At 38.8% G+C, this 16392-nt stretch overlaps 1 protein-coding gene across 8 annotated transcripts in view; it reads left to right on the top strand.

Annotated features, from left to right (window-relative positions):
* Positions 1 to 16392, top strand: part of celf5a (cugbp, Elav-like family member 5a) — a 388064-nt gene that overhangs the window by 218008 nt on the left and 153664 nt on the right. For all 8 annotated transcript variants that reach the window (XM_056447706.1, XM_056447713.1, XM_056447712.1 and 5 more), the window contains exon 3: positions 8341 to 8389. In XM_056447706.1, coding sequence (XP_056303681.1) covers positions 8341 to 8389 — 49 coding nt within the window. The remainder of the gene's footprint in view (positions 1 to 8340; positions 8390 to 16392) is intronic.

Here is a 16392-nt window from a genome sequence, read left to right as displayed (position 1 = left end):
TTAGGATATTGACCTTATTCTGCGATGCGAAAGTGTGCTCAAATTTTGTGATTTGTTTTAGAACTTCCAATTCAGTTGCCTATGGGGGAAATGACTAGCAATAATAACCGTAGAAAACGGTCAAACTACTTTCTGTAGTGAATTCATTTACCTGTACAACACTTCGCTAGCTGGCCTCTGCTACGCTCACTCCCCTAAACGTCACTCCCATCCGGGTCACTGCACCAATGTAACCCTGGTGGTCCTACACCACTCAACCCACTCCGAGCTGGGATCGAACCGGCGACTTTCCATCTTAGTGTCTGTTGCTAGAGCACCTTTAAAGGTCAGAGAGGTGAGGTTTACCTGTACAGCACTTCACTAGCTGGCCTCTGCACACTCACTCCCCTAAATGTTACTCCCATCCAGGTTACGGCACCAATGTAACCCCGGAGGTCTTACACCACCCAACCCGATCCGAGCTGGGATCTAACCGACGACCTTCCGCATGGGAGTGGCTTCTGCTACATATACAGTACATAAAAAGTGAATAATATAATAAGAAAATATCAGTTTGCAGCATAACAAGCATTTTTAACATGTGTTAATCAATGGATGTGAATGAGAGTGGAAGTCTCGAGCCAAAAAGATTCGAATGGCTGTACCTGCTCGTACATGAGGAATAAGGTCAATAGGGTTAGGTTTAGGCACAGAGAAGCTCAACCATTTAAAGGTTTGTAGGTAGATTTAAATGTTTTTCATTTGGTGTGAACTCTGCATTAAGGGTTAGGGTATAAGCTTAGAATATAGGGTTAAGGTTAAGCACAGAGAAGCTCAACCATTGAAAGCTTTGTAGGTAAATTCAGATGGCGTGCATCATCCCAAATGAGATGCAACTGACACACTCCTGTTGGGACGTGGGGATTTGAATTGTTCCGCTGAGTTTAAACAACAGATTGGCAAATGCAGGGACGCCGGTGATATTGCTGCAGGCAGAAAAACGTATAACTACACGTTTCCCGCCAGCATATGTGAGGTGGAGTCGCGGATCTGGAAATGCCACTCAATTGAGAAGCAATCTTATCTGGCAGTTGCAGGCAGTCTTTCCAACCCCCTCTGTTTTTCATCCCAAACCTCGGCATTCTGAGTGTGGAAACCTCACTGAATCTATCACAATTACAACATGTGTTGTTGTTGATTTTTTTTTTCTCTCGTTGGTTTTTTTTTTTTGGTTGCAAGGAAGAAGCAGCATAAGGCGAAGTCAGTCGTTTTATCTTATGAGTAAAGAACGTGTGTGCAATAAAGGCACAAAAGCAGCAGAGAGGCGTAGGGGAGTCTCTCAGGACGCAGGCTAAATCAATGCTTTCCCTGACGACAGCACAAGTTCGGCTGGCACAACGCTAGGCTTTTTTTTGTTTTTAGTGCCTGTGAATGTGTGTGGAAAGAGTGTTTACTGTTTAGGGCTTATTTGTGGTTGGGATTGGCAGTTTTTTGGCCAAGGCATATTTAATTCTTTGTGACAGACATGCATCCATGTCCAAAGATGTCATTTAATTGTGATTTTAAGAAAAAAAAAAGTGTAATTTCCAATATTATTTATTTATATAGTATCATAGTAATTATATTAGGCCTTATTGTGTTATTAAAGCTTTGTTGTATTGTTTTATATCAAAGAATTTTCAGTTACATGTAATTTCATTTAAATAGTCATTTGCGTTCTGTTTACTTTTGGTAAGTTTACTTCTGTCGTTTTAGTAACTGACAGTAAAATGATCTTATTTTAGTTAAAGTTTAATGTTTAAAGTTTAAAGTTCAATATTTGTTTTATTTTATCCCATTTTATATGTATTTAAAATAAAACAATAAACATTTATATTTTTCAGGTTATAACAACAATAGTGAAAAGTGACATATAAATTAATTATAGTTATTAATAACTTGTGAATACTATACTAACATTCTAACTTTAGCGTGAGGGACTCTGACAATGGAGTTGAGGCTCCAAATGCAGGTTTATTATGAGAATGGTCAGGCGAGCAATGGTCAAAACAGGGGAAAACAGATGCATGCAGGGAATCCAGAGTCGTGGTCAATAAGCAGGCGAATAGTCAGTACATACATAAACAGGAACAGGTGTGAGTGTGTGGTGCATGACAGGTACTGTAGTTCTTTTGGTAGCAGATTTGTAGTTTTGAGTGAAAGTGAATGACTCCCAGAGATCTACAAGCCTGGATCGCTGGTGATTGTGACACTAACATAAGTCATTTGACTATTCTAATATTTTATTTATAATACACTTTATGTGTGATAAATCATACTATTATATTTATTTTGTTTATTACTGGTTGATTTTTAAATCAGCATAGTTTTTCTGAAAATGTTTTATAACAGCTGTGAACAAGTTTGATTATTAATTGTCAATTATAACAGATTTTATGATTAAATATACTGTAATTTATTTATTTATTTATTTATTTATTTATGTATTTATTTATGTATTTATGTATTTATTTATTTGATTTATTGGTTACGTTTTACAATAAGATTTCATTAGTTAATGTTAGTTAATAAATTTTCTAACATGAACGTAATGAACAATACTTGCACAGCATTTATTAATAATCATAGTTATAGCATATTCTAATGAGATCTTTAAATCCATATTCATTCTTGGCAACATTAGTCAATGCACTGTGAGTTAACATAACCTAACAATGAGTGACTGTATATTCATTAACTAACATTAACAAACATAAATACTGTAATAAATGTATTGCACATGTTAATAAGTACATTAACTAGCATTAACTAATACAACCTTATTTTAAAGTGTTACGGATTTATTTATCTTTGACATAGCGTTAACTACCCTGATTACTCTATTTGTTTCACCTTTTTACAAAACAGATGGACACCAATATTATACAGCATTCTTCTGAACGTGAATGTGTGTGTACAGCCTCCCATTAGAGGTGAGAAAAATGCAATAAACTGAGTTCCGTCGATACTAAATGTACAAGGGAGAAACACATTGCTCTTAGGAAAACAAATGGACCATTACAGCAGCATTTTATGACCAGGACAGTGACTAGTTAGAGAGGTGAATCCATAAACCTTACACAAAAAAAAGTCCAGTGTGTTTGGAGTACATCTCACTGATGGCATTTACAGATATGAGGCGGTTTCCTTTTCAATACAGAATCTGCTTTTTATTACCAGGCATTGAGTTTCATGCATATTGCGAGGTAAATAAACGCCTCGGTTTTGTCTGATGTTTGAGTTTCATTGGTTTGGGATGGCCATTTCTCACTATTTGGTGAATTGGATTGGTTTCGTCATTCCGCTTGAGAGAAAATGGAGCAAACTCATGAAGTGCAAATAGACAATTGTGTTTTCCTTCAACTAAAGTGTAAAGCCTGATTTATACCTTTGCGTCGAGTGATCGGCTGTACCCCTACCTTGCACGTAGCCAACGCCGTTGTGAGCATTTATACTTCTGCATTCTTCCTTTTTTGCTCTGGTAATAACACTTCCAAACCGCTAGTATGCTAGGTTTTGGTCTCGAGTTTCTTTTCCAGTGTTTTGGGTTTTTTCCAGAAATTATGCTGTATAAGTGGCTTAAACTCACACTCATTCAAGGAAAAAAGAAGCAGGAACTGTAGAATGTTCATCAAGTTTAATTATAAAGTAAACACAAAACAAAAGTATCAATCTGGAGCTCCTCTACAGCAGTGTTTCACCACCCTGTTCCTGAAAGCACAGCAACAGTACACATTTTCAGCTTCTTCCTAATCAAACACACCTGAATCTACTCATCAGAACATTGGAAGAGACTCCAAAAAACCTAAAATGAATGGGTCAGATAAGGGAGACATCCAAAATACAGTATATACGTGTGTAAATGAACGTGACCACACGCAGTGCTGCAGTACTGCGCGGCACAACACAAAATGGTCTAACACAAGAAAGACATGACCAGCAGGGGGCAGTAATGTAACATAGTGAACATACTGAACTGAGTATGTAAGTGGAGATGAGTGGTGTGACTATGGTCATGCACTCCACTCAGTCGCTTACCACCCAAAGCAAGCACTCTGTTAACATTCTGCTCACGCTTGCCGGTAAACCAATACCTCTCAGATCCCACGCCGACATGACATTTCTCTAGTAGGCTAACTCTAGTTTTCTTTGTAGCTAAAAATTCTTAAATAACTGATTTAAAAACACGTCGATAAAATAAGTTTCTCTGTGAAAGTGCTTCTTTCTAGTGCTTTTTCTTTCTGTACAGTTTTTAGTTATATTTCAACAGGCCTAAGTGATCAATTGTGTATTTTAGAGTCTATATTTTATTTATTTAGACAGCTGTGTGTGTTATCGTATACTATAGTTTAACTGACTGTTAGCCTATTTTAAACTATGAAGCTCTGAACATGATTCGAATTACAAATTGGCTTCCACGACCACGTCTTATTAATGCATATCCTTGTTTTAATTCATACTTTACTTTAATAATTAATTATGATATCGAATAATACGTTCCTTGATTAGTCCTACTAAAACGATGAAACGAAAGAATTAACTTACAAATTAATTCATGGCATTTAAGCCTCAACAAAAGAACCCATACAGAATTCAAATCGAATAGATTCTAAAATGAATATTTAATTGTACTGTTGGTGTGCCTCCTGGAACAGGGTTGGGAAACACTGCTCTACAGGACTTGGGACTTGTTAAATGCTCCACTCCCTCAACTTTCTGCTACCAAGCCGACCAATCACAGATATTGTGATCTGTGTTGTCACAACATGTAGTTACATTGTATGTGAGGTGCGCATCGTGGGTTCTCATCAGCTTGATTCAACTCATCAGAACATTTGAAGAGACTCCCAAACCTAAAATGAATGGGTCGGATAAGGGAGATATCTAAAATATGTACTGTTGGTGTGCCTTCAGGAACAGGGTTGGGAAACACTGCTCTACGAGACTTGGGACTTGTTAAATGCTCCACTCCCACGACTCCCTGCTACCAAGCTGACCAATCACAGATATTATGCTCTGTGTTGTCACGACATGTAGTTGCATTTTTTGAGAGGTTCACGTCAGGGCTCTCGTCACCCTGAATCAACTCATCAGAACATTTGAAGAGACTCCCAAACCTAAAATGAATGGGTCAGATAAGGGAGATATCTAAAATATGTACTGTTGGTGTGCCTTCAGGAACAGGGTTGGGAAACACTGCTCTACGAGACTTGGGACTTGTTAAATGCTCCACTCCCACGACTCCCTGCTACCAAGCTGACCAATCACAGATATTGTGCTCTGTGTTGTCACGGCATGTAGTTGCATTTTTTGAGAGGTTCACGTCAGGGCTCTCGTCACCCTGAATCAACTCAACAGAACATTGGAAGAGACTCCAAAACCTAAAGTTAATAGGTCAGATAAGGGAGACATCCAAAATATGTACTGTTGGTGTGCTTCTAGGAACGGGGTTGGGAAACACTGCTCTACGAGACGTGGGACTTGTTAAATGTTCCACCCCCATGACTCTCTACTACCAAGCCGACCAATCACAGAAATTATGCGCTGTGTTGTCACAACATGTAGTTATATTTTTTGAGAGGTGCGCGTCAGGGATCTCATCAGCCTTGTGACGTGTATGCGACTGCAATCCTCGTGCAATCGACACAGAAGTTGGTCTTAAAACAAAGCAACCGAACTCTGACCTTCAGAAGAATGGCATCTTTTGCCTTTTCCACCTCCGCACAAAGGCTTAGACCCTGCTAGTTATTATTTACGATGGATAAATTTATGGAATAATTTCTCCCGAGGAAGGTTATTCGGCTCCTCAAGGTGAAAATGGATACGTTTAACACTTAATGAATCTGGCCTGGTCCTCTTCCTCATATATCAGCATGTTATTAAGGCATTTTTAAAATCCCATTATGGTGTCTCTCCTTGAACAAGTCATGCTTTTATGGGACTGGCCTGTCTTTAAAGTTGACCTTTTTCGGTTTGCTCCCCCTCCTTTCACAATTGGACAGTAAAAGAAAATATGTTGAGGAGAAAGACAAAGTGTTGATCCTGTCTGTGGCTGCTTGGGAAGAAAGTTGCGGCATTTGGAAGGGCTTCATTTCAGGTTACAGATGGCTGGGGAGCCGGCAAAGGGCGCTTTGCAAATTTGGGTAATCTTGTCGCAAATCTCTCCACAGCTCTTGGCCCTTTTTCATCCAAACTGGGCCTGCTGTGTTGCTATTAGCAGTTTGTTTTGGATCGATAGAAAGCTCCCATTGGATTACAGTGCTGGGGAATGGATGTTATAGTGTAAAGTAGGCCTTCAGGACAGAAGCTGTCTTGTCTTTTTAACAATTAAAGAAAGTAATATCGAATGTAATGTTATTACTATATTAATCAGAATTACTTTTACTGCTGATTATGTCTGGAATAGTAAACTTTTAAACCATTCTAACACAATAAATCCTAATAGAGATGTCTCTTTAGTCATATTGAAGGGATGTTCTAATGAAAACTGAGAACTGACTGTTTATTATCTTGCTAAATACACCACTTTCCAAATTAATAAAGGCATAACTTTAAATTTTTATTTGAGTCACAATTGTTTAGTAATAATTATTAATTGTATGTGCAATTTAATGTTTAAATGCATTTATGTATACTTCTCTAATAATCAAACAGTCAACACTTACAGTATACCATTCTGCATTACATCCCCAGGTTAGAATAAATGGGAGCATAGAAAAATCCTTTGAACATCCTTTGATCCTGCAGCAAAATCCTTTTGAATCCTTGAAAGACGAGCAGAAGAAGAAAAAAATATTTATTTTTTCTCTCTTTTTTTTAGCTCAAGTTTGTAGAATAAGAACCAATCAAGAAAACTTCAACCTTTACAGGGATAATGGGAAAAAAAATTGTAGAGCGAAATACGGAGCACAAAAACTGTGATGACAGAGGCATCTAATCCAACAAATGCCATTCTTATCAGGCTTTAGTAGATTACTGTGAGCCTTCTACCCACAGAATCCCTCCTTGCCAGACACTCTCCGCAGCCTAAGGGGCAGGGATCAATAGGGCTTCATTGATCTCTCTCTCTCTCTCTCTCTCTCTCTCTCTCTCCCTCTGTCTCTCTCTCTCTTTCTCTCTCTCTCTCGTGGCTGCCTCCACTTTAATTGTTGTTGCATTTCACTTCCTCCTTGCCACCATAACTAGACACTTTAACCAAGCGCAGACTGTTTAGCAAACACAAAAATAACTTGCTAATGAAACATTTCAATGAAAAAAATGGACTTTGAGCTAAAGACTCTAATTTTATTATATCGCGGTTATAGTATTTGAATCCTGATTTGGAACGTCGTAGAAAGATACTTTTACTCAAACGTTGTAGTAGATGAAAGATGGTATGTGCTGTAGGGTTGTCACGATACTGGAATTTGGTACCAATCGATACTTTAAATTTAAAAAAATTACATTTTCCCCTAACATTTAAGCGCTGTAAAGCACGTTCAGTAAACAGTGGTTAGTTTGGTGAACTGATGACCTTCACGGCCAATTACAGTCATTTCTGTTAAGCACATGAACACAATCAGCCGTGTTTAGGAACGTGCTCCACAGCACCAGGAAATGGACATTTATAAAATTTCAGTTCTGATTGGTATCGAATTCCAGTATACCTGTATGCACAGCAGCTTGAGATACTATGTGTTATGGTCAGAGAGTGAGGGTTGGCTATTTGATTTTGTTCCAAGGTTCGCATAAAAACCAGGCGATTGCTCCAAACTGAAGTGCTCAAATCTGGCCACTTCGAAGGGCCCTTTTTGGATTTTGAAGGATGCAACTGATGGACACTTCAGGCCATGATCCTTTGAGCAGGAAAGTTGTTTGGTGTCACACACTGCATTCAATTTGGAAGAGCTCATCCCTATGCACTAATCCCTTCAGAAGGACCCTGCGAAGGGATAAGGGCACAGGGATGAGCCATTCCAAATGGAACCCAGTGAAAAAGTTATTTAAATGCATATGTCATCAATGCACACACATGATATTTGTAAGTACTTCGATTTCCAACAGAGAAAATAAAGTGTCCGGAGTAGCTGTGCAGTGTGCCAGAATCAGAATCAGGGTGTGAGTCAGCTGGAGGGATGCTGGTACAAATCAGCACTGTATATTGTGTTTAAAGGATGCCGAGTATCCAGTTGATCTTTGCATCTGATCACAAATCAGACAGGATTGTTTTGTGCTGCACAAAGGCTCAACAGTTTCAGGCCGTAGGCTTATTATTGTGGTGACAGCGGTCGACTGTGCCTGAACTAACCCCTTGTCTTGTCTGTATTGTTTTTCTTCTTTCAGATGACTCGACCCATCCAGGTGAAGCCAGCTGACAGCGAGAGCCGTGGAGGTATTTGTCTTGTTCTTTTTCTTTTCATGAACTTCACTACTTTATTTGCCTTTCTTTGTGCTGAAAAGACCAGCACAATTTACTACAACCATTTGTGCTGTAGATGCTGGTACTCAGCATGTTCTGATGTCCCCACCAGGCTTCTAGATATTTTTTTCCGGTCAATTAGCTTCAGAATGTTCACGTTAGTTGAGAACAGATACACCAGTTAAACCAGCATAACCCAGCATGTACATAAGTAGTGCTGGTCTTTTCAGCAGGGCTTTTACTCCTGTACCTTCCTATCTTCAGAATTCTCTTTCTCTGACTCTCTTCGTCTATCTGATGGATGCTCAGATTATTCATTTTAATTAAGGAGGCCGTGGTGCTAGTGAACGGAAGGGAAGCGGCTTCTGCTGCCTGTCTAACCTTGCTCCCCCTGCCAAACCCATTAATGACACAGTGTAAATTAAAAAGTAATTAGCTTAGATATTGGAACGGGAGCCCTGAGCCCCAAACCCCCAACTTGATGTCTATTATAAACAAAAGGTGTAAATGCCATAGGGGTGAATGTTGAGGAAGGGCGGAGATGGTTGGGGGTGTTGTAGGGGAAGGTTGGCTGGGGATGCACAACTTGCTTAACAATCAATTATATTGCAGGACAATTGCCAAGATCCTTAACTCTTGGTCTTTAACATGTGATCTGCTGTTTACTGTAAATAGATCTGTCTATTGAAATCAGCCACACAGCCATGTGCATGAATAGTTTGTGAATAGACCATTCCTGTTATAAAGGGAGAACTGAGAGTATATTCTGTTGCCACTCCAAAGATCCAATTTTACCACTGGACAGACAAAATAATCTTTTAGGAAGCAAGATAAACCATCACGGAGGGGTCAACAAAATCCCAAAAAGCCTTCCTTGGCAATTTTTGGAAATGGCGACTGCCAAAGTCCCACATCCAAATGGTCCATCCCAGCAGTAGACAAGCAGACCTTTGTAGAGGAGATTGATGCCTCATAAAGTCTCATTGATTTTGCCATTGTAGAGGTGTGTGTTCGCATTGACTCTGACACTTTGCTGTCTTTGGGCTTCCCTGTGAGTGGCCAGCCTTAGCGCTCCCTAGACGCTCATTGGGTTTCCATGGGTCCCTTATTGCCTTCCTCTCGGTGGCCATGTTGGAGATGGAGAGTGTGCTTAGGTCAGGCCCAATAGTTGCACATCATCCTAAATGAACAGCTCAGAGTAGCACCCCAGGAGCAATCCAACACCATTGTGACTTTAATGGTTGCCGGGGATTTCTTTCCCCAACCCTAGGCCAATCCTAAAGTGTCCAGAGTTGACAGGCTTGCTATTGCTTTAGGCAATGCTTTCTGACTGTGTGTGCTAATGCTAGATTTTCTTCATGGACACATCCACCAATCCCTAGGTAGCAGGATCCATGCATTAGGACTTAATTATGTTACTCTCTCTAATTCCAAGGTGGCACCCAAATGGACACTGGTTATTCTCTTGAGTTCAAGGAGGGTTGACTGTTGGGAGCCCTGATGGCTCTAGTTCTAATTACTCTTGTAATCTCATTAAGTGGTTGAAAGGTCACCACACCTGTTCAAAGAAAAACAAAGAAAGAGACCTTCTAAACCTCAAGGAACCTTCTCCACAAGGGCTTTCTGTCAGTGGTTATTAAGTCTATACAGCTAATGTGATTAAATAGCTCTTCTAGATGCTTTTTTAATCATTTCAATCTGCATGTGGTCATGGATTAGAAATATTCTCCTGGATGGATCGCCTGTATCCTTGGTTTTTAGATTGTGATAGCTTATCATTAAAAAAAAAAACAGTTTGCTTCCCAGTGAAAGGTGCATTTTTCATTTATGAGGATGCCTTAAGAATTTGTAAGCGTTGTCAGTAAAAATACTCTTTGTCTTGCTCTTTGAGTAATTCTCGTATCAAGGCTGTGTTGTTAGCTGGAATTTGAAGGACTTCTGCCCAAGTAAGTGTGTCCATGCTGAGCAGAAAAGGCAGGGAATTTGAAAATACAAATTAAAGTATGTTTGATTGACAACTCCCTCTGTACCATCCGAGCCTTTTTATATTAGTCCTCATCTCCAGATAACAGCATGTTTGCCTTATTGAACACTTTTCTATCCTTGCTCTGTTATGCAGCATGTGTCATTAAAAAGAGCTTTGGGGACAGATTGTACACTCACATACACTCTCTCTCTCCTTCTCCCTTGGTATCTCCGATATGAAACAGATTGATTTTGCTTCACAGGCAAGCCTGATGACTGGCACAGGCTGGATATAAAGGTGGCTGCTATTGCTTTTTGAAGGGCTGTTCAATGCCTCTCAGAGGCATTTGAGCCCTAACACAGGATAAATCAGCTTTAGTCGCTTTGATCTTCTACCCCCCCCAAAGTCCCACCCCCCTGAGCAGATACCCCAACGCCAACCATCTTGTCCTTTTTCAGAGGAGAATCATCACAATGACAGGTTTCATCTCTTAATTTTCCCTCCTAGACTAGAAATAATATAGCATTATTCTGCACAGGCCTGTCAGCATGGTGTATAGATTTTACAAAGTTGGTTCAAGGAAGTTGTCTTAATGCTTTGTGACACTATAGTACTGTTTAGGGGTTGCTAAACAAATCAGTACAATGAAATAATGCAGTGTATTAGTATTAATAACTCTCTGGGTTTTCTTTGCATGTACTTGTGGATTCAGTGGCCATATTTAAAATCCTCCAAAAAGATTTTTGATGTTTGGAGGTTCAGTCCCAATTTGCAACAAATGTGCTTTAACACACTGAAAAAAAAGAAAGAAAATAAAACATGCACATACTGAACCTCTCAACTAAAATGGAACGGGTCAATTTTCCCCTCAGCGCCTTGACTAACTGCTAGGTTCCACTCGCGGTTAAGGTTTAGCTGCACTTCACCATGCTTGCATTATCTCCAGTCTAAAGGATAGTGTGCATGATTGCGTGAATTTGCTTGGATGTGGCAGTCAGGGGTAGATGTGGAGTGTGTCAGTGAGTGGGGTGAGCGCTGTTGAATAATGAGTTCATCGGAAGGAAACCTCTTACAGCATGTACATGCATACTAGCTAAAAGAAGTTACTGCCGGAATAAGCCTGTAATGAACACAGGACGACGAGTACAGCAGTAATTGTAGCTTTTCCTCAGAATTGGGAAAAAAGGACCAGATTACGCCTTTCAATTACACTTGGCTGATCCAAACATCTGAAAAATATATGCTAATCCTCTTTACACATGCAGAGACTAAGTCACATGTTTAAAACCTTATTTGCCTTGCTGTCAGAGTACACACCTGGAGAAAGAATGAAGATTTGAATAAGAATAAAGCTTAAAGATATATTCACATAGTTCTAATGCTGTGTTCACACCAGACGCGGCACATGTAAATAAATAGATGCCTAAACATTTTGAGTTTACTCGCTTCATTTGCGCATGAAATTCACTTCACAATAGACGCGGATTTGCATCATGGGCGGGGCTTTCTTTCTGCCTGGTGACTATAGCTTCGTTGCTAACTGGCTAACATGGATTTTATTGAGAGAATAGCTGTGTTTATGTGCTTTAGGAATTCTGAAAAACATCGTAGATTTGTTCGGAGTCCATTAGATCTTTTCAGAGAAGCACCCAGCTCTGTGAGTTCTTCAACTCCTCCAGAAAATATGATGGAGGCTTTCAGTGGTGGTTCAGACTGAGCCGAGCCCTGTTAGATAAATTGTTGTCCGGTGTTGGCAAGAGGTTTTCCCCTCGGGACACTAACAACAGGCACAATGTCATAATCACGCCCCTACAAGAGAAAGCTCCTGATTGGTTAACGCAGCGTGAATGTCCGCTGAAGTTCAGATTTTCCAACTCGAGCGATCATTCGCGCCACCTCATTTACACGAAACTCGCCGCAGGATGTCTAAGCGCGTCTTTGCAATGACTTAACATGTAAATCACTTGCGCTTGACGCTTTGACGTCTTGATGTCTTGACGTCTTGACGCTTTGACGTCTTGATGTCTGGTGTGAAGGCAGCATAACGAAGAACATTTTTGTTAGCATTAGCATTAGCAGCGACAAATGATAGCAAGGTAGTTATACTATTTTGGGTTGTAGAAATATGATAGCTTTTACTTAAAGTCTATGTGAAATCAGACAACTGAAAACAAAATGTTTGTTTGGTAATCTTCAATCAAAGTCTGACAATTTGCGTTTGAAGTGATGGTCCGTCTCTGTTGACGTTAGTTGGACGGCTTTAGCCACGATATTTTTAACTATACCCCTCTTACCGTTTCATCAAAAGGAACGCCCCTACTCTATATTCTATTTCAGTCATAAGCATACTGAAATAAATGTCCAAGCTACTTCAGGATCGCACAGACTTTAAAGACACTGTAGAGATAACTTAGCTTCAATTAACATTTCTAGCTAGAGGCTTTCAGACAGAGGACGGCAGCTGAAGCAACATCTTTCAACCGCTGATTCTCTCGTCATTCTCAGCCCTCAACATGCACGTAATCGCACGCGCAGCGGTCGGGAATTCATTTCAGCCCGTCTGTGCAAGCGGACCACCAAAGGTTACTGTTGAACACAAGAAGTAAAGGTCAGAAATCATGTTTAGTTTTCCTCCAGCTGCGAGGTAATTCCAGCCAGCAGATTGTGTCCCCGCCGAGGCAAAGCAGAGGAGCCTGGCGCAGAAGGGCGAGCAGGCACAAGGTTATCCAGTCAGTACTGCCTCCACGGCCCCTCCGCTGTCACCCCTAATAAGAACTGCTCCCTTATCACTGCTACAATCACCTTGAGAAACAAACTCTTCTTGCTTTTTCCCCCTTAGCGAAAAGCATAGACAAAGGTGACAGGGTTTAGCCTGCCATTCTCATAATGGTTTATCTGCTTGCATCAAGCCGGGAGACGGAGGATAGATTGATGAAACGTGTTTTCCTCTATCGCTAGACTGAGGGTTTGGAAAATACAAGTCAGATTGAATAGTGTGGATGATGCTCTTTACGTTCGCTTTTGTATCACACCTAGTATTATCCTTACATAGAATTCTTACTCCTAGGTATAACACACCGATCCTCTTGGAAAATCAAGATTTTCTTATTCTCATGTTTCTCCAACCCATATGCACTTGTGAAATGCAAAATATAAAGACTGCCTGATATGATTTTTGAATATTCTTTAAAAGTGCCTTATCGATATGGCGATATGGCAAAAATGCAATCTCAATAGTTATTTCCATGTCAAACGATAATGAAATATATTTCTATATAGGTTGTTAATGCTTCCAGATTTAAAAGAATAACCCAACAACGACTGAAGCAACAAAAATTATATGGTCCATTAAATGGCATAACATTTTCGGCTGATAAAGTTTTGATCAATATCTCTAATATCAGCACACTTTTAGATTCCCATTGTTGCACATTTCTGCTGTGTGATTGGCTCTTAGATCAATATACAGTAGAGTAAAAGAGTCTAGAGCTTATCATTGTTATTGACTTAAATTTTATCGCGATTCGATATAATATCGTTTATCGGCCCAGTCCTACTTAAAGATATGAACTTGTTATGATATATTTATTTGCATTTCTGTATTAGCCAGGCATTTAATTCAATAATAAGTATAACTTTATATGGTGTCCCTTATACCTGTGAACATACATCATAGCTACATGTGTTATGTACTGCAAACCAACACTGTAAAACTCCAATTAGTTATGGTAACTCAAACCATTTGAGGAAACCAATTGAAACAAACTATTTAAGTTCAAAAACTAATCCTAATGAGTATTGTGAACCTAATCCATTCAAGCAAATGAAGCAATTTGAGCACAGTAAACCCAATAAATGAAGAGATCTCAAACCAACTGAGTAATAAGTTAAGGCAACTCAAACCGTTTGAGGAAACTGATTGCTACAAACCATTTGAGTTAAAAAAACTAATCTTTATAAGTACTGTGACCTTACTCCATTTAAGTTGAAGTAATGAGGTATTCAATTAAGTGTTTACCTTCGACACTGAGTTCAAAACTCTTTTAAAATGAGTAGAATTAACTTTCAGTCAATTTTGAGTTAACTACACTCATTTCATTTGATAAAGTTGACTGTTGGGTTCACAGTGTGTTAGTTAGGCATTGACTTCAATAATAAGTATAACTTTATATTGTGTCCCTTATACAGTTCCTGTGAATGTACATGGTAGCTACATGTGTTATGTACTGCAAACGCAGTTGATTTGCACAGCAGTATTTTTTCAATCACAGATTCAAATGAAATGTATGCTCAACTAGAATTACGCATAAATCACCGCTTCCATCCAATGAGTCAACGAGAACAGAATCATCACGTCCAGTTAAATTAAGACCATATTAAATAATAATACACCATATTCAGTGGGTTGTTACATGGGAGTAGTTACACATGTGGATAGTATGTACCAATGTGTTCACTGTGGTCCTATACTTACACATCGAGTTACTACAATATGTTATTTCACAGGTATGATACACTTAATATAAATTGGGACCATTATCAAATGACTATATTAGCATTTACACCAACAGTAGAAAACATCCTGTTCATTAGAAGCATGTCCTGTAAGTTGTATATGCTATGTTTTATATCTATAGACACACTGTGTATAGTTTTTTCATTGAAACAAAACCAAAACAATGCAATAGTATCTGGATGCAGCCTTTATGATGCAAGCTGAGATTGCATCTCTCAGAGACACAATACACTTAATGGAGCTAGTGACGTTGTTGTGAGGAGTAGGGCTAGTGGTGGGGTTAGGTGAGTCCATTAAAAAGCATTGCATGCAGCTCAGATTGCATTTTAACCGAGTCTGCAGCCTGAGCGCTCCCTCAAACAATGTTATACATTTTGTCAGTGTGTGTACTTATACATCCAACTATGTTTAAATCCAGTGAAATCTGCAGTTTCAATTAGTAATACAATTTGCGTACAATGATAACACAACTTAAAATAACTTTAAAAAGACATCCTGAAAATAACTCTAAGTAAAGACATGGGTTATTCAAAGGGCTCAAAAAGATTTTGGGACAAGTGGAGTGTTAAAATGAGAATTAATATTGACTCCTCCAAGATGGAGGAAGATTTGAATACTGAGAGAGATAGGTCTGATCCTGGATGTTTTATTACTGGCAAGCAGCTGTTTGGATACATGTGTATGATAGTCTAATATTGATCTAGCCTACTCAAATATGCAATAAGTGTCTCAAATCAGCTACCAAGCTTATACAGTAACATCATAACATTATACACCAAGTCAAACCACATCTTATTGTTTTAAATGATCAACGTACAGTATAGCTCTAACTTTACATACTTGGGTGGATTCAGAATGACTGTAAAGTTTGTATCAGTCACCACCTGGAAAACCTTGTATAAAAAGTGAGGCATAAGTTCACAGTTACTGTTATAATTGGTGTGAATTGCACTTTTATTATACATTTTATTAACTCGTCATGAGCAATGATCTAATAACATTCATGTTGTTTTTGTCAGTCATCTGTTTGAGTGTTGTTTACATCTTTTAATTTGCTTAGTCATTTTGAGACCAAATTACATTATAAAAGTGCAGCATGAACATTCGCCTAAGCATCTCTTTTTGTGATCTTTGAAATTAAGGGTGCACAAGTAAAATGATTAACATTTAAATATGCTTTCCAAGATTCTTAACTCAAAATGCTACCAAGGTAAACAAAATATTGCATTTTTTTACACTTTTTTTTTCTGGTGACAATTCAGATTTGTGGAACCAAGTCACATTAATAAATAACTATGACTATTAACTATGACTTTTGCCTGAAATACAAATCTAATTTGTGGCTTATTAATAATTAGTAATTTGCTGTTATGTATAGACATGACGTCAGTTTAAGGGTTATGAAATATGGTATACTATTTGAATAATATTCCGCAGTTAATTGTGAGAATTGATTCCCAAATTAAAGTATTACCCTTTTCAAATAAATAAACG

This window comes from Danio aesculapii, chromosome 22, assembly GCF_903798145.1.
Source record: "Danio aesculapii chromosome 22, fDanAes4.1, whole genome shotgun sequence".
In the NCBI taxonomy this organism is placed as follows: domain Eukaryota; kingdom Metazoa; phylum Chordata; class Actinopteri; order Cypriniformes; family Danionidae; genus Danio; species Danio aesculapii.
Note: the sequence above shows the minus strand (reverse complement) of the source record. Positions and strands in the feature narration are given on the sequence as shown.